The following is a 26,794-nucleotide window of genomic DNA, read 5'->3' as shown; positions in this document are numbered from 1 at the left end:
TAGCCAAGCAAGGCATTACACACAATGTGATCTCCTGTTCTACTGCAAAAATGCCTCCACCTTTTGCAGGTGAAGCATTAGAAGACAGCTTGGAAGATCTGAGGAATAGCAGATGAAGTCAGACACTTCGTCAGTCCTCCTCTTACAATAAAAGCAAGCACACAGAATTCCAGAGTGTATTGTAGCTTTTTGTGTTTCTTTTTCAATGATTCAACATAACTGTTAAAAATGCAGCACAAACTACAATGTAGAGGAGTTTTGTAACAAAGAGCATGCTACCCCTAGTGAAGAAATAAACCTGAGCTAGATTTTTGTGACCTTTCATTTTAAGAAGCGTTAACACTTTGGGGGAGTTTATCAGTTTAAGCGTTGTTAACATGCTCGCTAATTCCAAGAAATGGCATCAAAGTTCTTCTGAAAATAGGAACTATCACACTCTGGTCATATTGACCACTCTACACTTTCGCTTCCATTACGAATTTTCAAGGCAAGGTGCTAGAAAGTAATTGTGCCTGCACACACTGTATGAGCAGACAGGAAAGAGCACTGGGGATGCCAGAATGGGTACTACAAAGGATGATGAGAATTACTACTAATAAAAGGGAGATTATTACATTCGTTACACAGTGAATTACTGTACACAGAGCAGATCATTACTGAATAGTTAGCAGTTGAAGTTATTGGCTTTTTAGACAAAACTCATTTGCAGTTTGGTCTTCACAATTTCTCTTCAAATCAACTGAAATATAGAGGGAGGACAACATACGTCAAAAGGGGTTAGTAAATGATTAACAGCCAAAGCTGTAAGTATTTCCTAGGGGAGAACACTACTTCCATGTCTGCAAAGCAATCATGAAGCGAAACCTCAGAACAAGAAAAGTGTAAAATTAGTTACTAGGTTATACAGCAAAAATACCATATAAAGTAAGAAAAAATGAGAGGTGGAAAATGTACTGAAATTACTGCAGAACAGCAAGAACAAAAGAAAACAGAGTATCTTAAAAGTATTCTGGGGTGTACCTTCTGCTGTTTTGATGGTTTGCTTGGTTGGTTTTTTGATTGGTTGGTTTGTTTTGTTGTGCAGGGTTTAGCCAATGTCTGTGGACAGTACTGAAGACAGAAGGGCTACAATGCCTATTTCTGTTGGGATGTCTCACCAGTTTGGTAGCATAAAGGAAGCTTAAAGCAGGCTTAATTACACACATCTTAATACAAGTGAGACTCAAGAATCAGGCCCTGAATTTTCAGATTTGTCTGCAGATCAGGTACAAAATGAGAACTCTTAGTTTCTCTGCACAGCCTCTATATTGCCTCGACAGTGACAGGGAGATACACGGCAGTTTGGTTTCCATACCCATCAATTCCATCCAAGCTGAGAGACTGACAGGTCTATGCAGGCCAGATGCTCAGCTACTATTTGCAACAGCTGAGAATCTGTCCCCATAAACTTAAGTCAGCATTACATTAATTGCTAAACACAGAGTTGGCATAACAAAGAAAGAGCCAAAGTGTCCATGCAGGTATTTGAATAAACAAGGCACTTCAGGCAGTAAGCACAGCAAAACCCTCTTTCACAAGGTTCTTCTGTTTTGATGATTCTGTTAAATTATTACTGTAATTGGTTTTTATATGAAAAATCCCTGTTTAGCACCTGCAAGTGCCTCAATTCTAATATCATACTTCTCTTTATGAATCAGTTTTAAAAAATGAATATTGCTAGTCTTGTGCGAGCTTCACAGCTTACAGTCACAGACCTCAAAAGGTATTTCATTCAAACAATCTTTGATGATATCCAAATTCAAGTATTAAAATTTTGAAGGTTTTCTTTAAAAAAAAAAAAAAAACCAAAACAAAACCAAAGCTATTTCAGACAGAGTCTCAGATCTTCATAACTAATAGTTTTTATTTAAAAATGTCACAGCCTTTTGCAATAAATTCAAGGCATTTCCCTGTCTGGTAAAGAACTGAAATAGTTGTCTTGTGCTGGGTGACTTGCACACTTTTAGGAAACACAACATTATAGCCACCTAATAACAAACATTTTAGCACTTCTGATGGACAACTGCAAAATATGAGCGCAGAAGTCTTGTTTCATATACTGATATTAAGAACTGCCATTAAAACAGAGCGAGGCCAACTTTTGCGAGCATTACATGTGCAACATGTGTCTCACACTTGTGTTTCAAATTTATCAACCCTTCCCTGATCTAAAAGCAGTATCTAGAATCAGTTCCTCATAAAGTCACACTCAGTGTCACACAAATGCTGCTTGTCTTAATATATGCCAAACAGTTTTTTTTAAGTGTAAAGTAATATAATTTTAATTCAGGTCTACCCAGACTTGATGTGTTAACCCACAAATACCTGCCCTTTCTGAGCATGATTGCATGAAGAAAAATGAAGTACCAAAGAAAAAAAAAAATCATCTTTGTCCCTATTGAAGCCAATGTCAGTTCTTATTAATAAATACAGCTTATTAATAAATACAGCCAGAATGTTACACTCTATTTCAGACAGGACTATTGCTCTAGCTTTATTATTGACTTGCAGGTGCTGTGTTGTTACAAAATCAGAAGAGGAAAAAAAGAACCATAGACAGTTCAGTTTACATTAGAAACTCAGCTATCATTATACTGTCATTTATATGGCAAAAGAAAAACTTGACAGAAATACTGAGAAAGGCACCATGTGGAAGTCTAGCTCCAGCAATGCTAGCAAGTCATTAAACCTTTAGCCAGAAGAAAACAGCAACAGCACTGCACAACCACATCCACTCTCACTAATGCAAGCAACCTGGCAAGTCTTGAAAAGACTAAATTTCATGACAGCTTTTTAAGGGCAGTGTTCATTGGGCAAAGTACAGCACACAGAACGAACTTTTGAACAACTGCCTGATATCAGTAAAGCCAGCTTTGAGCCCTTTAAAATGGTACCAATTTTTCTCCATTCTTTATTCACCTTTTGCCCTTATTTTACTGGCATTCTTCTGGAAAGATTATCTAGATTTCCAGATAGCTCTCATTATGGTTGGTTTCAAATGAAAGAATGCTTGCATTAGGCAATATAAATTCATTTTGCATGCAGCTTAATACTTTCCTGAGTATATAGAAAATAGGTCAAATATATCAACTACTACATTTTATTTCTGCAGATAAAAAAAATAGTTTCTTATGTTATAATGTTCACTATTTATATTAAACAGTTTTCAGATTTTGGAGCAGGGATTTCAAACTCCACTCCAGGACACAGCGCAACTAATGCATAGCTAAGAGCAAGTCAGTGTCCATCAGCATTGGTATGCCCTAGCCAGCTGGCACTAGAAGAAATAAATTCCATAATCCTGTGATACGACAATTTAGTCTCACTGTAGAATCCAGAAGCAAGCTAAATTACACCCTGAATTATAGAACTGTGGTGGCAAGTATTATCGTTGGAAATGTTTTTCTCTAGAAAGCATATAATTAGTATTTTAATCTGGTTCAACTTCAGCTAGGGATTTTTGATCCATAGGCTGATCTCATTTCCACACTGATGCACCTTGGGTAGCTTTCTGGTTTCCTGTGCTGAAGGAAAAGAGCTGCAGAAGTGGAGTGATCCACACAGTTAGCCAGATAATCAGTAAAAGCTACTGGAGAGAACCTTAAAATTATTTAAAAAGATACTACACTGGCAAAATTTTAGATCAAATTCTCATCTTCTGTCTGCTTGTAACATGCAGAATTCTCCTAATTCTTTCTTAAATCTGTACAGGGATTTTCTGAATCCTTTTACATCAAATCTTTGAGGCAGACAAACAGGAAAACAGAACAAAATAAAGAGGTAACTTTATCACTGCAAATTCATCTAAAATTTTCCTAAGTCTGCTCCATGCCCAGAAAACACATCAGAAATAAGTGGAACTATCTATTCTGACTGTGAAGCTCCTCAGGATAAATTCAGCTTAAGGAAGGGCTGCCTGGAAGATGTTCTACATCTCATTGTAGGGAGATATCTGTTTTCCTAGTGCAGATTTAATGCTGTTACTATCAACAATCATTCTCATATGCTCCCTCTTTTAATAGGCAGCCCATGGAAACTCACTATAAGGTTGAATGGTTGCATAGCAGTGGAGGGAGAGCCAAATAATCAGTCTTCATTACAGAAGCATCAATGAACCAACCACTTCTAGCCTGAAGGATGGAACTATGAATCTTGGGAATGTTGTGTGCTCTACATATGTGGCACTTTTAATAAAAATAGAGATAGAGGTAATACAGAGAAAAATATTTAGGGTGGGATTTCTAATGCAGTGGTAGTCTAAATTGGAGCTACTCATACCAGCATAGTAATCTCACAAATACAGAAACAAATAGACTCAGGCCACCAACTTGTACTTTGGAAAAATCCTACTCACAGAAAGTATACCTGCCCTACCAGACAGAGGTGAAACCAAGTCAGTGCACATATGCTAGAGAATGCTTTTTACTGGCAAGGTCATGTACTAATAGCAAGACAGCAGTTTTGGCCAGTAGATGACAGCAAGTTTTCAGCCAGCTCCATGCTGCTTCGTGACTGACAATCAGAACCTGAACCTGCCAGTTTAAAGCCTATGTTGAAACACATATCCAAAATAAAAATGCAACCGTTGCCTTATAGCAATTTTTATGGAAAAAATATTCCAATCTTAAAAGCTGTGTGAGCTATCAGACAATATATGTACAGTCACACAAATAATTTCAAGCAGACTCAGTATTTGTAGAAAATTAGTCCATTGGGTCCTAGCACTTTCTGACTTAATATTCCACATTCTCTGAAGTAACAGGATCAGATTTGTCAGCCTCAGCCTGAGCCACAATAGTGATTCTTAGGACAGCAAGGAAGTCAGTTACTCCAATAACTTTGCTGTAGGTTGGATTGAAACTAGACCTAATTAGTAAAGTTCTGATTATGTGCAATACATTTGCCAGTATTAAAAGGGTGCAGATTTGAAAATAACTATCACACTCTAAAACCCCTGTCCATCTCCACTGTGGCTGGGAAAGAAATGGAATAAAACACAAATTACAGAAGCAAAACTATCAATAACAGGAGGAGATAGAGTAAACAGTTGTTATGTTTTTTTTAGATTCTACATTAAAGATATTATAAACAAATAGTAAATACCATCATCTTACTGTTCTAAACTTATATTATGATCCCTTATAAAGCTTTTAAAATACTTTTCTTTCTTCGCACCTGAATTTAAAATATGTTTTTATCTGGTTTACCTGACTTTTGAAAAAGAAAACCTATGCTTCCACAAGAATAGTCACAAAGAAACTTCAGTTGAAATCTAAATGGATTAAAGATTACGCTTTAGGAAGGTAGAGCACTGCAACACCAGTCTATTTCAGACATGCACTTAAAACAGCACAACTGCATGCACAAGTGTCTACATGCTAAAGATGTATATGCCTTTGTTATAGAAAATGCATACAATATGTGCTTTCAAAAGCTAACACATCAAATGCAGTATTGGCACAAAAGAAAGTTCAACTGCAAATCAGAACATCTTTTACCATGTTTATTGGAAGAACGGCCAAAGCAACTAAGTCTGCTTTTCTTCTTTTCTTCCATTAAGTCAGCCAAAGTAACCCCTTCGTGTTAAGTACATGTAATCCCAGCATTTAAACAGTAGATGGCAGCAGTGGCAGCGCAAAAAATAAAAATGTGTCCATATATACAACACAGGCAATGTTAGGCAAAACAAATTGAAATTACCGGCAGCGTAACTAATCAGAGCTAAATCCCTCACCTCTCAGTGATTTTTGCATTTGGAGCTAAATTTGAAATGCCTTGAAGCCAATGGTAGTTCTTCACTGACTTCAGGGTAACAAGCTATTGGTTCATAATAAAGACTTACGACTTTTACTAAAGGCATATTTACAATTCTAAAGTTAAAAGGTATTCCATTATTCAACAGCACTGAAAACCTGCCCACTATCAGCAACAGAAACATATGAATACCAAAGGTTCATATATAAATAACTTGACTTAATGACTTCTCTGGTTAGAAATTTTAAAATGCTGGGGTTGCAGGAACCTAAACAACATTTTAGAAGGATTATGTAAGAAGCTATTAATCACTGATTTAACTGCCTTCAAAATCTGTACCTTTTCCTGTCATAAAGAAATCTGATGTATCCTAAACCTAGAGCTCTTCCACATCACTGAAGAGAATTATGGTGATCTTCCATCACCATAAATCTTGATCAACCAGAGGTTTAGGTATTCAAAGTAGGGACACAGCCACCTAGAAACCTGCAAATGATTAGTCAGCTTCTCTTGGGACCCAGCCCCACCTTATGCTTCAAAGATAGTTCTAGAAAGACATTACCAGTATATTTAGTCTAAATTTATTTCCAAAGTTTACTAGTCAAGGTTATTAACCTGGTGATAGCTAGCTCAATTTCACCTGACTTCAAAATGGGTAGCTCATTATCATAACAATGCTCCTAACCCAAAAGCTTCCCACAGAATAACTGGATAAATAGCTTGTGCTGCCTCTCATCATGCCTCCCCATGCAATGCGATATGCAGCAGAGCATGTCTTGAATGCAAGGAAGTCAAACAATTCACCAACCCTTCCTTCTTTACACCCTGTTGCAGCTGATATTAAAAATTAATTCCAAGCCACACATTTAAGCAGACATGCACAAACCCAGAGAAGTGCTATGAAATTGCCTATTTGCTGGAAATTTCCACTCAAAATACATATGCATGCCTGAAATTAAATTATTGGGATTTGGTTTAAAGTTTTTTAATTACTTTCCTTCTCCTGTTTTTACTCTGCAAGTCTTCTCCAACTCTAAGCTTACCCTAAAATTATGTCTAGATTTAACAGTTTAGAGTCAACAGCTCTCTCAAATTCAACAACTATGCAAACAAGTATTTTTGATTTATGAAAGACCTATATGGTCTGGAAGTTGTTCGCTGGAGCAAACAGTTTTTTGCAGCATATTAGCAAACATCTGATTTTAACAGGATGGAAAAAGTTCCTGAGATTTCACCTGCAGACTCACAAACCAAGTCCCTCTGCACATCAACTGACTGCATCTTTGTCCAACGCTCTGTGCAAATTCAGCATCACCTTCAACTCTGCAAGGCAGACTTGTACAAAGCGTATTTACTCTGTAAAATGTGCAATCTTTCACTTCTCAGTCTTAGGATTTTATATTGATACTCAGACTCACAGTTTATGTATTCCTTCCACTCAATGTTAGTAGCAGTAAGCAACTATAGTGAACTCTTTGGCTTTTTTGCTCTGGTCTAGATAAAAACTCTGTTTGTGCTACAGATTTTCAAATACACATAAATTATTCCTTCCTGGGTGATGCTGGCATCAACATCAACCCACAAGTTGCCTTCTAGCCTCTCATAAAATCATCTTGTTTTCTTACAGTCAGTAACACATACCCTGCTGTCACTGCAAACTAAAGGACTAATAAAACTCTGAAACTCAAAAATATAGATTTTAAAAAAACTCAACTACATGCAATACAGAGATAAGTTTACAAACAGATACCTCAATATCAAACCATATAATTTTCACTGTTTTACTACTTCTTAAAAGTACTATGGTTTAAAATAACAGTTCACAATAAATTAGTAGCACTAGAAGAAAAAGAACAGTAATAACGTATTATTTCAACACAGAAAATAATATTCTGAGATGCCTTCAACAAACCACTTGTAGATGCATTTTCTTATATACACTTTATGGTATCTAAATGAATAAATACCAAGATTTTCCAGGGTATCATATGAATAATAAGGTGCTATTTAGCATTAGTATATATAATGAAATTTGGACTTTAATCTTACGTCTAGTATTAAATCATAAACCACATGCTGAATCCAAGCTCTTATTTACATACAGCGCTAAAACTTCTCATGAAAATTTTGAACGCTACCATTTAAACATGGCTAACAGGCTAAAATAACCTCTACTAAATTATAACATTAAAATACGGCTGTTACTCAAAATTTCTGACATCAAGAAACCAATTATAACTTCTACAGTTGTTGGAATATCATGAAATTAACTTGTTCCTATGCATTAAGACTCAGGTCAGAAGCACTAGAGGGCCACAACAACATAAACTACCTTTCCCATAATATACTCTACACTACTGCTGAATAAATACATTGTACATGCTAATTACACTTCTTAGTGTCGAACAAATTTTGTTAGTGTCAAACAAAAATCCCACAAGATTTCATTTATTTCAGACTCTGCTAATCCACCTAGTCAAAAAGATTTTAGATAGTTTTCGTGAATATCAGAAAGAAAGATCCAGAATAACATTTCCTTCCTTCAAAACTCAAAAAAATCCTCACTACTAGCACAAGGTTATTTCTAGACTCTAATTTTAGCCATATGTTTGAAGCTTTTTCTATTAATATTATTATTATTTCTATTCCATGCACCTACAGGGAAACAGATATTCTTCTTGACTTAGGATTTACAATGAGACTTAGTGGCATGTAGCTTGCATGCACTAACTTTTTACAGAACACAAATAAAGCAAAGTTTTTAAGTCTCAGTAGTGATTGAGCACAGACAATGATTTGTACATGGACAGCTCAGAGCAGAATTTTGTTGTAAGCCTCTGAATTACCTTCCATAATTCAGTATCAATATATTAACAGACATAATTGCTCTGCTAACAACCACTTTTGCAAACTGGAAATCAGGAAGCGACACCAGATAGGCTGCATTCACCCCAGTGTAACACCCTTAAAAGCACTCAAACTGTCCCACACAGAAGTAGTAGAGAGTAAAGAACACGTACTGTTCCGCTTGCCTTCTTCATCAACCTCTTCATCATTCTCAGGGTCAATGTCTTCTGCCTGTGTAATCCAGTCTAAATATCCCTTCAGATCTTCTTCAAGCTGCTGTTTTTCACGTAGTTTCTGAAAGTCCCCTCGGGCCTTGGCTTTTTCTCTTTCCTTGGAAAATTCTCTATCAAATTCAGATAAAGCAGAAAAAAATACTGATTGTCAAACTCCCAGGCATTTTGACCTAGGTCTTGACATCGCAGAGTAACATACTAACATAGAAAATGAACTGAACAAACTACACCAAACAGTTGAGAACTTCTTTGAAAACAAGACAGTGGTACAAAGAAGTCATGGCAAATCCCTATCATATCACAACTTTCAGAGCTTTTATGATTTAATTGAAAATTAAGCAGTATTCTTGACTTTGTCCATACTAGAAGAGTCTACCCCCCCCCTCCCCCACCTTCCTCCCTCCCCAGCCTTAGGCAGTGCTCTTCTATACAGATTTTAAAAACAGTCTTATCTAATGAGTACAAAGAGAAATTGACTTGATTGACTTGCAGTAACAAAATAATTTCATAAGTGACTAAAAGTTTCAGTGAAAAGTGAATTCTGGCTGGCAGTTCTAAAATCCTTCATCCTCCAACCACAGTTTATTGGCCCAAACATACTTAATTTCAGTGTATGGTTCACAAAATTCCACTAATAAGCTCTCTCAACTACATCATGCACAGACACCTGCGTTGCTTCAGATCTGGATGTTTTGCCCTTTTGCTCTCTGTAAAAGAACCTAGAAATCCTGTCAGAAATGCATCCTTTTATAGAAATTGAATCCTCTGTCTCATTGCCCCAGTCTCAAGCCAATGAATTAGACTGTCTGTTTAGTTAAGCTTCGTGATTTCGGTCAATCCCTAAATTATCATGGAATCATAATTAAAATAATACAGTCTTGCTCTTTGAGAAGGCGATTGGATAAAATGGCCTACTGAGGTCTCTTCTGACTTGAATTACTCCATGAACCTATGATTTCCTTCATGATATATGGCTCAACACAATTATCAAGTAAATTCTTGCACCACTGACATTTTATATACTGACCTTATTACAACAATAGGCTGACATTACAACATTATTACAACATTGGAGCTGTGTGATACACAGCTGTGTGATACACAGCTCCAAATACGTAGCTCCTGTCACTAGAAGGACCAAACCTTTTCTGATTTATCTGAATATCAATATATATGATTGGGGGTGGGCAAGCATCTTTGAACTGTATTGTAACTATGTACTGATTCAGTATTTAAAATTAAGCTTGCTGTGACTAATCTGCTAATCTTTCAATAGAGCTGATGGCTACAGCAATTTCATTTACTATGAATTTGCAACCCCTTTATTTATTGTGAACTTCTATTTGAAAATATTCCCTAATTAGTACGCTTTCAAAGAAATTTATTAGCACTCAATAATATCCTTTTACAAGTGGAAAAATACTAGGAAATTAGTGTAAGAATTGCAAAATATTTTAACAATATGAACACAATTATCAATATGATGTTGCCCTGCTAACAAGATATAGCAGAATAATAGAAACTATCATAATTGTATAACATAGCATTTTAGTTCAGTGACAGACATTACTTTTTTGGAATTGCAAAGATATAATTCTCTCCAGGTTTTTTTATTTTTATCTTTATTGTTTATTTGCAGTCTTCAAACACATTTTTTAAATACTGAATTTCTGTTTCGACATTAGTAAATTTAAGAGTTAAGCTCTTCACATGCAACCATACAGATTTTGTGTTTTTTAATGTGATGTTGCAGAAGCTAAAAAGCTTTCTGCTGCAAAGGCTAAGAGGCAGGCACCACGCTCTCTACAGTTGAGGACTTAATTCAACAACAATTCAGTTTGGCATGTGGAGATCATCCTGTTCCATCTGACTGCACTGTAATAAAGCTGAAGAATGCCAGTGCTTGCTTTGCATTTGCTACCCTTCACCTAGCATCCAAGGACGAGGTCCTTCAAAAGGCCATCTCTTCAGAAAAATGTTCATGAAAGAGAAAGAGCTCAACGGATCCCTCTGAGGGATAATTGTTTTTTAAAACAAAACAAAAAGATTTCATTGTTTTGGCAAAAGATGGAATGCTGGGGTTTCAGCTTCTCTCCCAGAGTATCAAAGAGACCGTCCTTTACACCCAATTGAGACAACATACTCCTGACTCTCAATCCATAGGGAGTATCTTTGATAAAAAAGCTATCATGGCACAGTATGAAATCAGAAGTACCAAGCCTTGCTAGCTTTTACTAAGTATTCATGTTTTGTTCAGTTAAAAACCTTTGGGTGTTTTTCATTAGGGTGAAGGATATGTGATCTGTGTGGGTAAAGTAAAATGAAAGCTGCTGTTATTACATGGAGTGAAGCAAAAGAAATCATTTAAAACTGAAACAGTTGGCAAGGCTAATACTCTCAACAGCACTTCACCCATGACTGAACCACCTTTTAACTTTGACTTTACATTAAAATGGCTGCACGCAGAGAATTAAACGCGGTTTTCTATATACACAGCTAACTATGACCTTTCCCTTTAATACAGCACAGAAGTCAGACATTGTCTTGTTAAATGCTGCTGCAATTTATCAGTAGGGGGAGATGCCACGGTGCTCAATTTTCATGACATTTAGAAGTTTTACTTTTGTTTCTAAAACCCGACTGTTGGTGAGGAAGTCTAACACCTGAGAAGGCTGCATTTTCTTTAGGGAAGGGAGGAGTATTTTTTTCTATCATAGTCACAACGAAGTGACATCCCTCAGACACACATATGTATGTATTCCTTTTACTGAAATACCAGGAACAAAAAAGTGGAATTAAATGGAGTTGGAATGTAATGAGTTTCCTGTTAGTAGAACAGAAGCATTTTTTTCCAAGAAACAAGAAGTTATTTGAAAAAGATGATGGGGGTGAGATGAGGGAGAGATGTTTGCTCTTCAAAGCTTCCAACAAGGACATTTAGACAACAAGATATTTGAATATTTAGACAAAGATATATAGACATTGGCGGATCTCCTGGAAGGAGGAATAAAACAGCTGCTCGTGCAGCATCCCATGGCTACGGAGAGAGGAGGTGGGTCCAGGGCAGAAAAAGCAAGCTTTTGGCTATGCAGGCAGCATCAGCACTGACATGGTTAGACTAATGGCCTCAACCGACCTCCCTGATTGTCATCAACCCAGTCTTTCAGAAGGCTGCGAAGTTGACAGCCTTAGGAAGCAGCACATTAACTGTGGTAAGAGACTTAAGCTCAGTAAATATTTGGTTTCACCAATGCCTGTGCTAAGAGTATTTGCAGATACGAATTTCATTCTGGTTTGATAAAATGACCCGGATCTGGCATTTGAAAAATGTGTAATTGGGGGCAGGAAGGGGGGTGTTGTTCATTGACTAAACTGACAAAAATTGTATTCAAAGGGCTGTAGTGACTATGCTAACATTCATAAGGGTCTCTCCACTAAAATATGATTTAAATCAGTGTCCACCCAAGTTGCAAACTGAAAAATCCTGAGGAGCTACTCCGATTTGACACCAGCAGATGTGAAATGAAAATCAGGCCTGTTGCCTGTAAAATTTCAGTTTAAAAATAAAATGGATTTAAGTAGTTTTCATAAAGGATAGGACTCAATGAACGTGTTTTTGTCCTAGTTTCAACAACTAGAAAAAGCTCACTACTGTCTCATATTTTCAAGCATAATATGCTTCAAAATTAAGACTTTAGGCTAGAAGGGCTAGAAATAGCTTTTTTGCAAATCTCTACTTCCGAATAATCTCATAATGCAGACCTGCAGAACTTGTATAACAACACCTTGTATAATTACCTATTTGCCTTCAAAAATGTCTTTTCTTCAAAAACAGTCTATTGCTACCTAGATGGAAGCAATTCTGTTTCTGATTTCGTTGCAAATGCAAATAAATCAGACAACCCAGCCCTAGTCAGCCTAATTTTGATCTAGTTAACTATGACTAAAAATTGCAGCATGTAACAGTATCCTGTAAACTGAGCAAAGCTTCAAATTGCAGCCCTAGTGTAAGTAACTCAGTCAATTGCACCTGCAGCAGAAAGGAGACATTACATGCAAAATAAAGCATTATATGGAGACTCATCTACATAATCTCACCTATTTTTAGTGATAACTAAGCTACCATATAAAATGCAAGTGTTATTTCTATTGCCCCAAAATTCCTTGTCTCCTTGCAGAAAGATGATCTCAGTTCTCTGTTTAGGCATTATCAATGGTTGTTGAGGCAGAAGCATATAAAATGCTGGTTTTGAGTTCGTGCTTTGACAATGTGGGGCAATAATATTCACGCCAGCTTTTTCTCTCCTCACCAGAGTGAAATAACTCCTGCTGTTATGCAGCAGCTGGGAATGGCTCACTGCAAGAGGGTGGAGGTGGCAGCACGAGCACCTACTGACACTCAATTACAGCTCCCTGGTTCTCACACCTTAATTTGATGCCAGGTCCGTCGTATTAACCAAAAATCCTAAGATGATACTTTACTTCAATGTATTTGGTACACTTTTCCTTCTGTCTGTAATTCATGGACATAATAACTAAGGAGACACCTACACTGGCCTCCTATCTGGTGAATGTTCTCCCAAGCTACAGGCTAGACACTTTTCATAAGGGGGCTTGTGCAGCAACACGTGTCACCATATCTCCTGTGCGTCACCAGGCACATAGGAAATAAACAGTTGCCATTGGTATCTAAGCATAAACCAGGACAACTAATTCTTTGCTGGCCATATTACTGCCCTTCTGTGACACTGCAACGCAGAGAGAGAGAGAGAATTCATCTACTGCAGTGTGCAACTTACTCCTCACAGGGTCTGGTACGTGGAAAGTGTTATGCTAATGCTATATGTAGAACTGTCACCCAGACACCCCAGACTCTCGTTTATTCACAGAGAACAGTCACATAACAACAAAAATGTACTCACAGGACTACAGTGTTGGCCACCAGACTCAGCGAAGAGGTTTCACACAGTGGTAACCATACCAACCAACAGATTAGCAGAATCAAGTCAGAAAAACTCGAACTGCTTAAACTGTACAGATAAGCATGGACAACAGCTCACAGCTGGGTGTAATGTGCAACAGATGTAGAGAGACATAAAAAAGGCTAAGTAACGTCACATCTTTGATTACTGGAGATTTGTATACATCATTGGTACCCCTTCTTTTAGAAATAATAAAAACGCATAGACTGAACACTGCATAATTATTTCTGCAGCACAAAAATCTCTAGAGGAATTTTCCTTGAGCAAGGAGTATTGGGTTCTTGATGGGGAAATGTAAACTGGTATTAACTACCCATAGTTATTTCTATACAATTCATTAGGAATTGACAAAATGTACAGTCAATGGCTCCAGAACCACCTCTGCGTAGCAAAGGGCCTGTATAGCATTTTTGTGCCACAGTGCACACGAATGCAATGGGATCATCTGTGGGAACAGCAAGACAGGAATAATTTAATAGAGCAACAAAACTGAGATCTGATGTTTCAGACTGTTACTGTATCTACATATTAAGATGTATTCATTCTGTCCTGCCTAGAGACCTGTTTGGCTCAGGACACACAGGACCTTTTAGTGGAAGAACTAGCATTACTGAAGGCAGGACCATGCCCCAGAGCGTATTCATCCAACCATCTTGAGGTGCAATGTCATCACGACCATGCCCCAGAGCGTATTCATCCAACCAATGTCATCATAGTTTTTGAAACTGATGTGGTTTGTTACCTGCCAGTAACTTGGTCACTGGACCAATCCCTAAGAAGCCTTGGTGGGATAAGTTCAAAGAGGATTGAAATAAAATCGGTTCCCTTCAGGCTCTTATTCAAGAGTACTGAACTACTGCCACTGACTTCGGTAGTCTCTGCCTAGAGCAGTTGGCTGGAGTTACTGCTGTACACAGCTAAAAATATTTGCTTATTATTTATTGTTAGTATATTCTATTTATCAATAAAGGATAATAATTCCTTTTTATGTGTGTTTGAGTTTTATTTTTACCACCCAAACAGCAATCAAAAGAACCTGCTTCAGCTCATAACCTGCTGAGATCTAGAGCTGAAGTCTCTTTCCTCTTTTTTGAATATATATTCTGTTTATCTATGTGAGGGAGTTAAATTTTTATCCATAACTTTTTTTTTTTTTCACTAAGCCTTCCCTCTGCTGTGAAAAGAAGTTTCCTCTTTTTTGAATATATATTCTGTTTATCTATGTGAGGGAGTTAAATTTTTATCCATAACTTTTTTTTTCACTAAGCCTTCCCTCTGCCGTGAAAAGAAACACTGTCAAAACCAGTTCATTTCCCTTTTGCTGGAAGACTATGGATGACAGCTCACTGCCGTTTTCTATTTGGTGCATCGTTATTCAAATGCCTCTTTCTACGATTTTTTCCAAATACACTGTAGACAACAGTTCTTAGGTGTACAGGCTTATCTGTGCCAACATATTTTATATGACATTAATTGACAGATATTGCTGCGAGATTAGCATGGATGAGTATGTACCCTTAGCTTTTAGAATTATTATGTACATACATTGCAAATAATACTGTGGGAAAGAAATGAAAAAAATTAACATTCTCTTAGTAACCTGCAAGACTTGAATGTAGGAGGATGTATGTAAGGACATGTCAAAGCTTATGCTTTGGTGTCCTTTAGCAAGGCAATAAAGTCAACTTACAGAGATTTATTAAAGTGTGTTTGAAAGGTCTTATTTGTTCCCATGGCTACCCAAAGAAATACTAATGCCTTGAGCAGAAAATGTCGTCAGCGGAAACCATCCCCTAATGATAAGGACTATCTTGAGGAATAGATTATCATACATCATTAAAAGCCATGCCTCTTAATAAATAAGTTATGAAGTTTTGTAACTTATTATTTTCTCTGTTCATAGTAAAACAGTTTAATGCATGCTGAATTACTGATATATTTATTTTACTTTCAACACACCTTTAAAGGTACTTTCAGGGTGGATGAGTATCTCAACTCCCTTACTTTTTTGTACGGTTTAGCTTGCTTTGTTAACTTTCTAATGACTTAAGTTTATAATTTCTAACTTAACAATTTCAGCTGTCTTTTTCACCAATAGTCATAATATGCTCTGGTCTTTTATCCTGGAATATTTGGAGGAAGCCTGTCCTCAGCTCCCAATTTCTGTGCCAAGTATTTCATGACTTTGGAAAACATAGGTCCAGTTTATGCCTATTACACACAGTGTGTGTAACCCAAGCTCCACATAAAAGCAGGCTCCTGAAGCAGTTCACCACCCTTCACAGAGCTAGAATTGCTGGGCAGCTCCTCAGTGGCAATTTCTGTGCCATTCCATCAAGTGTGAAGTTGCCCCAAAGACACACAGCCTAATCCTTGTGGATTATATACCAGAGGAATAACAAACGAAACCAAGGTGTTCTTACAGACTGAACCCGCTCTCTGCTGCTGCCTCAAAAGACATAACAATCAAAACAGAGTTCAATCATGTCATGATCACACTGTGATTTCTAGAAGCTAAAACAATTATTCAGAGCCACATACAGCTTTGAATTTGTAATGTGAATGAGCAAAATGCAGACCAGCCCAAGATAATGAAGATGCAAAGATACCTGATTACATCTATGGCAGCTTTCCACAGCTGCAAGCATCTTGCTCTGTATTTCCAATTATTGAAAGAATTAAAAAATACAGTGTAATTGTAAAAAGTCAACTGAGAGTTCCAGGTGTCCAGCTAGACTCCTAAGAAATTCACTGCTGAAAGAAATTACCAATATGCACAAGTTTTGAACCACACTTCCAAACACATCTCCAGATAACAATTTTTTTCCTAATATGTTTAGGGAGGATTTGTCAATTCTGTTCCCAGGGCAGAGCTACCATCTTCTTCGGAGCCCTCTGCTGAAGTTGGACCAAGAGCAATCACTAGAGTCCTTTCCTAGAGCTACATTTATTGTTGGCTCTAGAGCCATTTCTAGAATGCTTTCCAGAAATAGTTTTTAGGCCAATTTTAGAGCTCTTTCATAGAATCATAGAACAGTTAGAGTTGGAAGGGACATTAAAGATCATCAAGCTCCAACCCTCCTGCCATGGGCAGGGACACCTCCCACGAGGCCAGGTTGCTCAAAGCCCCATCCAGTCTGGCCTTGAACATTTCCAGAGATGGGATATCCACAGCTTCTCTGGGCAACCTGTTCCAGTGTCTCACCACACTCAGCGAAAAACTTCTTCCTGAGATCTAATCTAAATCTGCCATTTTCCAGTTTGAAGCCATTACCCCTCATCCTATCACTACATGTCATTGTAAAAAGTCCCTCTCCAGCTTTCTTGTAGGCTCCCTTTAGATACTGGAAGGCCACTATAATTTCTCCCTGGTCTCCCCAGATTAAAGGGCGAGAATCACCTCCCATGATCAAGATGGCCACACTTCTTTTGATGCAGCCCAGGATGCAGTTGGGTTTCTGGGCTGTAAGCGCGCCTTGCTGGCTCATGTTGAACCACCCATCAACCAACACCTGCTCTCAAACCATCCTCCAGCCCAGCCTGTACTTGTGCCTACTTCCCACCGAATTCATTAGGCATGATTTGCCCTTAGTGAAGCCATGTTGGCTGTTACCAATCACCTCCTTATTTTCCATGTGCCTCAGCAGGGATTCCAGGAGTATCTGCTCCATGATCTTGCTGGGCACAGAGGTGAGACAGGTCTGTAGTTCCCTGGGTCTTTCTTTTCTCCCTTTTTAAAAATGAGGGTTGTAGTTCCCCTTTCCCAGTCATGGGGAACTTCACCAGACTGCGACTTAGTAACTTCATCTGCCAGTTCCCTCAGGACCTGTGGATGAATATCATCAGGTACCATGGACCTGTGCACCTTGAGGTTCCTTAGATGGTCTAGATTCTGATCTTCTCCTACAGTGGGTAGTTCCTCATTCCCCAAGGCCCTGCCCTCACTGTTGGTGACAAGAAGGTCCAGCACGGCACCTCTCCTCATTGGCTCCTATATCTCTGGGAGACGCAACCTCCTGGATTGCTTATGCCCTTTTCTGTTGTCCCTCCAACAGAACTGCAGTGGTTGAAGTCTCCCCCTCCATGAGGACCAGGGCTTGTGAATGTGAGGCTGCTCCTATCTGTCTATAGAGGGCTTCATCTGTTCGGTCTTCCAGGTTGGGCTGCCTGAAGCAGACCCCCACTGTAATATCACCTGTCCCTGCCCTCCCTTTAATCCTGAGCTCTCAGTTGGCTCCTCATCCATCGTGAGACAGAGAGGAGCTCCACACACTCTAGCTGGTCATTAACATAGAGGGCAACACCCCTTATTTGACCTGTCCCTGCCCTCCCTTTAATCCTGAGCTCTCAGTTGGCTCCTCATCCATCGTGAGACAGAGAGGAGCTCCACACACTCTAGCTGGTCATTAACATAGAGGGCAACACCCCTTATTTGTCTCCCCTGCTTGTCCTTCCTGAAGAGCCTGTAGTCTCACTTTCCTGGAATGGGACTAGGGCCATTTCTTGAAGTCTCTTCCAGAGCTGGATTCCAGGTTCAATTCCCCAGCCATTTATTGGAGATGTATTTAGACCATGTTCTGAAGCTCCTTCCCATAGCCCTTGAGCTTTCCTTTACTAGAGCTGCTCTAGAGGTGTTTCTCTCACAATCCCTTCCTAGAGCTGAAAATAGAGCCCATTTCTGGGAGGCATCTCTAGAACTGGGTCATTGCTGGACTGGAATCATTTCTGGTGTCTTTTTTCAAGCTGGTTCTGAAATTTCTGAGATGGAACTAGGGCCTAAGCTGGATCTGGAGCGATTTCTAAAACCTAACCTGGAGTCTTTTTCTAGAATACCTTTTCCTGTAGATTTCTGCAAACTGCAATAGCTATTCAACTGAGAATTCACTTTGAGAATAATGTGAATAATGCTAATGTGTAACAGAGTAAAAAAATAGAGTATTTTGAAAAAGCTGAATTACCTCAAGCCTATGAATTCTCTTCATCCTTGTTATTCAAGGGAATATTTAGAAAAAAATCTCCACAGTCAGCTTCCATGCAGAAATTAGAATATTTGCCACATGCAGATTCCACACACACATTATTTCTATCAATTTACACATCCACTATTAAAAATATGAACTCTATTTTTAAGAATGTCACCTTCAGCAGCCACAACTGACATGGATCACCAGGAAATACTCACCTTCAGAAATCGCTAGATGTAAAACAAAAGATCTCCCAAATCATCATTCTCATCCATTTGTACAGTATCCAAATACATCAAACATGCAGTGCACAAGAGGCATTACAGAAATACAAAGGGGCAGATGGTCACAGAGTAACAAAGGAGTGCAAAGAGAATGAATGAATATTTTAAAACTGCAAACAGATCAAAACAGCAAACAGATTTAAATGTACACAGCATAAATTGATATTACAGGAAGTAACGCTTTCATACAGAAAAGGTGTATTAGGCATTCAGATTCCATTTCCAAAATCTGTATGCAAAGCCATGCTTTTCAAGTCAGTTGGCATAATTTTTGCATTCTTGAAGTTTGATTGGTTTAGTAAAATTTAACTTTGTAGATTTACCATAAACCAATTTTCATGCTATGGTTTGAAGAGCATGAAACTTAAAAGCTAGTAACTCTGAAGTATAAAACAAAGAATGCATGTGTTAGATATTCAGTGCCCATCTCAGAAAGAAAAATATTAGCTTTCTACTAAGGAACATAAACATAGGATTTCACATCCTTTTTTCCCCATAAAATTTAGACAGGTGGGTCTAAATAGAAAATATGTGGAAAATATTTATTATTGATAAACAAATGACATTTAGTGGTCAAAATAAAACAGTGTAACAGTATTCCACACTGGCCCTTGTCAGAGTTTCAAACAAGTATGCCAGGACACTTTCTTCACTTACATACCAAACATTAGTTTGGTATCATAAGTATTTTTCAGGAATATTTTCTCTTCCTTTATCCTTCCGGTGTCTATGTCAATCACCAGTGATATTTATATATCACATATCTCAGTTCACTAGTATCATTTTCTCAAGCACAGAAAATAAAAAACTGGAGTGTTAGCTTGTTCACGTATTTAGGGGAAACATGGATTCAAATAATTCATCAAGCACCCTGAGCACTCAAGTGACACTGCAGTTAAGTGACACTATGGCAGAAAAAAATAGGAATGAGTGATTTTATCAATTTAAGGAGAGTTCACATCACACTTGACACTGCCATTTTTGTTTGCTGGAAATCAAAGACAAGCCAGTATGGGTTCAGAAGAGCATTAGAGCTCTAGGGATCAAGAAATACCTAGAAATCAGTGGTGATTTCTTGTAAGCAGAGTGGAACCCAAGAAAAGAGGACACCTCTTCCCCTGTACTGCAGCAGCAGCTAAAGAACAACTCCATATTCCAATCAATATGATACATATCATGTTGCAAACCTTATAAAGTACTTAAAACGTATTAAATCAAAACGTAAAGCTTAGCTGTGAGGATGTCCCTAAATTTCCAGGCTTCAGTAGAAGAAATGAACATGTCCAACAAAACACCAAATTAATTTCCCCACAACTTATTTTTGAAGCCATTAACAATCTGAGCCATGCAAGGGAAAAGGGGAATATTTTTTTAACTGTTACCACAGGACACTTTCACACAAAAGGAAAAAAAATAATTGCTGCTTATGGCCTTCTTAGGGGCCAGGAAAAGGAACTGTGAAAACATAATCCTCTAATGACTTCAGTGGGAAGTCTAGTCACACAGCAACGTTAGGTAACAGTATCAAAAGAAGAAATAAATTACACTACCCTCATTTATCTGTCCTTCTCTTTCTTACTTTGTCCAGTGTACCTGTGACATGAAAGCTAGGGACTTAAGTTTTGTAACAATGTACACATTTGTGCCTGAACAAAACAAAACCAACATGACTGTGTAAATCAGACTTTATGGGCTAGGTCTTCAAAGGAAGAGATTAAATATAAAAATCAGCAATGTAATGTGTTTTTAGCACTCTCTCTTTGCTTTCAAAGATCTGCTTTGTAAAGCGATTCTGACAGTAAGGTAAAACAATGCTTTCCCTAGTTTCCTGTGCGCAACAATAATCTATCACAGATAAATGAACTTACAACTTTAAAAAACACATTGTAAAACCACTCATCAGATAAAAACACTCTTGTAACATAGTTATCGTATCAGCGACCTGAGATTCTGTTTGATTGCCTGATTTCTAGGAATACAATAATGCATTGTAATTCCTTTCAAATGTAACGTACACGGCAAAGCCATGAACAGAGCTGGGTGCACAACCAGCAGTCTGGTGACACACCAACTACAGGATCAGGCTGCTTTCTATGCAAGACAAATTCTGTTGGCTAACGAAGATGGCACAGCTTGCCTAAGATTGCCAGAACATTATAGTTTGTTGTACAATTAAAAGCTAATACATACAATTATAATACTTTTCTTTTAGTATTTAAATGCTAGCAGGATCTTTTATTTATCAGAAAAAAATCTTTACCATATTTCTTAAGCTTAAGTGTGTTAGAAAGCAGGAAATGGCAAAGGAATTGGAGTTTTAACCTGAGTGAGGGAGCTTTGCATAAAGAAACCCTTGCAAACTGTTGCCATAAACTACAGCTTTAAACCACATTATACAGCTAAAACTGACAGCACTTGAGTTTTTGGCTGGAGTCTGGAGTATACACACCAAGAAAAAGCTGTGACAACATCCCACTGACAAGTATATTAAACTGATACATGATTATTGATAAATCTATCAGCTTGGTGGTGCAGGCTGTCACAGCAGCACGCAGCCCTACAACAGGGAAGCACTAAACCCTTTCTGTCAAGGTAGCCTGGTCATACTGTTTCTATAAGACAGATCCTGAAGTACCCATTAAAAATAGTTTGCAAGGTGACGGGTAAACACAAATCACACTTGAATTACTTTATGGTTATTTGAACAAAAACAACAGTTGGGCTTTCAGAAAAGGACACTTGTCTATAATCACAGGAGAGAGTCATTGTACAGGTGCACCACCCATCTCTGTGTGCAAAATAATGTTTCTCCCTGCTGGAACATTATAGAATAAGGAGATTAGTGCTTCATTTAATGGATATTTTTGGCAAGCATGGTGAACATGATGTCAGACAGATAAAGGCACTAGAATCACACAGTTCAGTCAGAAGAGCAAACACTGGTAGGATGACATAAAAAATCTCAAATGCATGCAAAAAAGCCATCGCTGAGAAGCTTGAGTAAATGCAGAGGCCGTCTTACAAGTAGCAGTAGCGTACACAATGTTAACTCAACTGCTTACCCACTAAGTACACCAAGAACCAGGTTAAGTACGAAAAATGAGCCAAGGATGATAAGACTAACAAAATAGATCCATGGCCATTCACATCCTATTGCATCATTTACCTGTAAAATGTAAGGAAATAAGTTATGATTCAGTCATTCATTAAACAGCAGAGTCCTTTTTGCAGCTGCCAGATCACGTAGGTTTCAACACTGAAAGTTTATGACTTATTCAGTTCTTTAAAAGAAAATAATTTTAAAAATCAACGAACATTTATTTCATTTCTTTACTTACCCAAATTATGTTGCAGATGTGACCCTTTAGAAGATGAATTAAAATGAATTTTAAATAAGTGCAGGACAATTATTCATCTCTTTTATAATTTTGCCACAAGTGTGGACATGAAGAATAAATACTGGGTCCTCTAAGCTCTGATTTTGGTATTTTTATGTTATTTATATGATAGCTACAGAAAACTGTTTCTGTTCTAATTAGAGGAGGAAGAAATAGAGCTTTATCAAAAGATGTCATCGTAACTGAAGTCTCACCTGTGTAAAATAACCTGTGTGTTCATGGCAACTGAATTCAGGACTCTGCCTTCATGATTAAAAAGGTGTATGCTTACCCGCTCAATACACCAAGAACAAGATTTAGTACGAAAAATGACCCAAAGATGACGAGACTGACAAAATACACCCATGGCAATTCAAATCCCATAGCATCATTCATCTGCAAGAAATAAGATGATCTTATAGAGTAGATCACTATAGTAATAGCAATGAAGAGTCAGAGAAAAAGAGAATTTAATAATTCAGGTGAGGTAGCATTCTATGCATTCCTTCAGTATTCAAAGAGGAACAACACAAGGAAGAAGGCACTGGCCATATTCACTTTGCATTTCTAATACATATTCTAAACCACTTCTGTTCTTTAATACCTAGAACATGAACTAAATTCCATATCTCACTTGCTTACAAAGTATATTGAAATATCAGGGGTTTAGGTTCATATATATCCTAGCTACATGAATGATCCTTTGAGACAAGAAACAATAATGTACATCAACAGTACAAACAATATTATTTTTTCTGTAACATGGAATTTCAATATTTTCTTCCTGAAATACTAACTTTGGATGCAGTCAGACATTTTAAATTAATTAAAAAGAAATAAATGACAATGAATTTGTGTGAAAACATGAACACAATTTTAGGAAAATGAAAACCTAAAATAAAATTTTAGAAACATAATGGAAACATGGAAATATTCCAGAAACACTTCTGAACAAAAATTATATCAAGATTAAGGTTAAATGAAGTTTTTTAAGTTGTCACTTTTTTTTTTTGAAAGTTGAAGTAACTGAGCTGTAAATACACTCTTTATAGACTCACACAAGCTTCTCTAGAAAGACTTTTTCCACTGTCTATTCTTAGCGAGCTCATTATACCTATCAGAAAGGGGACTTAAGAAACATACCCATGGAAGTCCAAAAAGGCCTATTCAGAAAAAATATATATTTTAAAACACAGGGAAATAGTGTTTGTGTGTAGCATTCAGGTGCAAAAAGACATTTTGATAACTTACAAAAAATAATTCTGACTCGAAACTTCTTGGAAATGTCTTTTGTAGGAGAGGAATTATACTGGGTTTTTTGTTTATACTGAAAAGTTTGCATTTGAGGCTTCTTAAGATGCTTTTTACTCATGAAAATTCAGCAGACAATAAAAATCATATGAGCATTCGAGACTGGATATGGTATGGTAGAAAAATCTTTGGGCGAACTTTTTTTTCCTCTTCTGTGAATGCTGTTGTGTTTGTTGTATCTTAAATTCATGATTAGGCTTTGAGCTCTATTGATAGTCAAGTTTGAATCCTGTCCTTAACATCTCTGTTGGAATAAACACACTAAACATGGGAACCATTGTATTTCAAACTGTACTACTTTTTTTTCCCCGTCTTTTATAAATGTATCATAATCTCAGTTTCTGCAGGGTGGCCCTTTGAATGGTTCAATATAAGCACACGCATTAAGTCTTTGCAGTTTAAGGCCCATAGGCACTTTTCTTCAATGGTGATGTGTAATAATGCCACTTTACGTTAACTAAAATAAACACATTCTCTAAGTAACCAAAGAAGACTATTTTACACAACCTCTTCATGCATCCTTTAACATAATCTCTTTACGAATCATCTTTTAAAATGTTCTAGTAATTGAACTGAAGTACTCAAAAGTAACTTAAAATCACTTAGACTTGCTAGAAAAATAAAAAAAACCTGCAACATATATATTTGATTTGGATTTTTTCCTCTTAATTCTAATAAAACTAGACTTTGGAGAAATTAAAATGGAGAATTACAGCCATTCAGAAAGGCTGAGATTATTACCTCCAATTTTAAAAGATCCCAAGTTTCCATAGTCCAATTTTGTATCAGCACATTCATATGGAATATAAAGTCTTTCATAGTGCTGCCATTATACTGAGACTTATAGTTAGTTTCCTGTACTAATAATACCTCTAGCAATACTTTGCATGTCAGGGGCCTATGCTGAGGAGATCAGTTGGGGTGGTTTGTTTTTTGCCTTTTTTTAATCATGCCCATTCCCTCAGAGAAGTCCCCTAAATTTGAGAAGTCTTAACAATGAAGACGCTCCAGTATTTTGTAAAATGCTCTGTAGCCCAGACTGAATTTCAGCTGCATTCCCGTGTATGCTGCCCTTTACATCTTCTTTCAATTGTAGGCATTAGCTTTAGGAACAAAATTTACTCAATGTATTTTTAAAATGCATATTCATAATTATTTTATTACTTTAGAAATGAGTTGTCTTCATAGAAATAATTCATATGATACAAAGTGGTTTTCTAACAACAGCTCATAAGAGTGAAAGTTTTGATTAAATCTCAAATACATATGAATGCATTTTGCATCTAACTGAACTGTACCATTAGCAAATAGTTGTTTGCAAGTCCCCAGAGTTCAGAGTGAAGGCATTAATTCATCTGCTGTTGATGCCAACATCTTCCTGCTATAAATCTTTTTTAAAAACCTGAAAGATTAATATTTGCAATTTTAGTTTGAGGAAGAAGAGCTCTGGGAATCACTGCAATCTGACTTGATACACTCTTTTTGCTCAAAAAGATCTTTTGCTCACATTCAAGAAGCCAGGCATTGTGCTAACTTAGTAACCCAGGAGTAAAGCTGAAATTTCCATGTTTCTGTCATAAAGGCTCTATTAGCATAAACAACTGCCATTTGCATTTTCTTCATCCACTTCATAGTGTGTAACATATGAAAAAAATTCCTTCTCGTTTATGCAGTTTGATTTTAAGCCCAATGTTGTAGGCTAATCTATCTAGGACTAATACCCTGTGACGTAAAAATTGGAAAATGCAACTAACAAGTGCTAGAAGAAATGCTTTGGTTTGGGCAGATGTTGAACCAATTCAAAAGCATCCCTAAAGCAAGAACCTTTAAACTAGTAGAACACCTTGGCACTAATCTAAGACTGATTTCCTAAAAGCAACAGCCTGAAACTGCATCTACTAAAGAATTTTACCATTTAATTCTAGAGACATTTAAACTCTATTCAAGTAATGTATTGCAATTTCTATTCATGAAGTAATATTTCTGATTGCATTAATACCAGAGATGAAAGTATAAAAAGAAGTCCTTTCCTTTTGGAAAACCTAGCTGCTAATTTCAAGCATGTCAAGTGGCATTTTCCATAACTTTCAATTAAAGAAAGATTAAAGGAGTCAATTTATCTTCTGATTATAAATTGAGGCAGAGCTTGGTTAATATATGAGCACAGGAAAATCTCCATCCTCAGAAACAAGTTATTTTCAGTTGCAAGGATTAATGCTGACTTCTCACCCAAAGTGCAGAATAAGGAGTTACAAAGACACAAATTCCAGATGCATTGGAAGTTGCAAGTAAGAAACATAAACAGTAAAAGCCCCTGAATTACACTAAAGTAACACCAGGAAATTTAGGAGGTATCTCGAAACTCAAATCCTCAGCAAAAAGTCTTGCAGGACTCCCACAGTTTGTGGGTGAGGGATGCACCATACCACAGGAGGTGTCATATTTAACAGCTTTCAATGGACTTGGCCCATCTCTTTTTGAGTCCATTAAGGTTTTAGCATCCAATACCTATTGTCAAGACATTCCCTAAGTACCATCCTTCTTCCCCTTCTTGGTGCCTTTTTCCAGATCTAGTCTTACTGGTTGGATTTCAGTTCTAATTAGTTTGTCCATCACGCCAACCAGAGGATAGAGGAGATGATGGATGATAAGAAAGACAAAGTATTTTTCATATCACTTAATTCATATCACTACATTCACCCTAACTGTAGATGTGTACTGCTCAGTTAAGTGTTTAAAAACACTTATTTCTCCAGAGATACCACTTTTGGCTATGCTCTGACATTTATCTACTCCTTTCACAAAGATGTTAGATTAGTGTGTTTAAACAGTCTAAATTCTTAGAAAAGAATTTTACACTGAACTCTGAAGCTCTTCCTATCCCTTTCATGAGTGACGCAGTAACTAACAGTTCAAAAGTTCTTGTAAAAGGTCACGCTGTTGGTGCTACCAGATCTGGAGACAGATTGCTCTATGCAAGTTAAATTGGTAGAGAATAATTAA

At 37.2% G+C, this 26,794-nt stretch overlaps 1 protein-coding gene across 6 annotated transcripts in view; it reads right to left on the bottom strand.

Moving 5' to 3' along the window:
• CACNA1D (calcium channel, voltage-dependent, L type, alpha 1D subunit) overlaps nt 1-26,794 on the bottom strand; it is a 194,392-nt gene that overhangs the window by 85,769 nt on the left and 81,829 nt on the right. For all 6 annotated transcript variants that reach the window (XM_014943228.1, XM_014943231.1, XM_014943232.1 and 3 more), the window contains exons 8-9: nt 22,166-22,269; nt 8,814-8,983 (exon numbers count right to left, since the gene is read on the bottom strand). In XM_014943228.1, the coding sequence (XP_014798714.1) occupies nt 8,814-8,983; nt 22,166-22,269 (274 nt within the window). The remainder of the gene's footprint in view (nt 1-8,813; nt 8,984-22,165; nt 22,270-26,794) is intronic.

The sequence above is a fragment of the Calidris pugnax genome, unplaced genomic scaffold, assembly GCF_001431845.1.
Source record: "Calidris pugnax isolate Ruff unplaced genomic scaffold, ASM143184v1 scaffold128, whole genome shotgun sequence".
NCBI lineage: Eukaryota > Metazoa > Chordata > Aves > Charadriiformes > Scolopacidae > Calidris > Calidris pugnax.
Note: the sequence above shows the minus strand (reverse complement) of the source record. Positions and strands in the feature narration are given on the sequence as shown.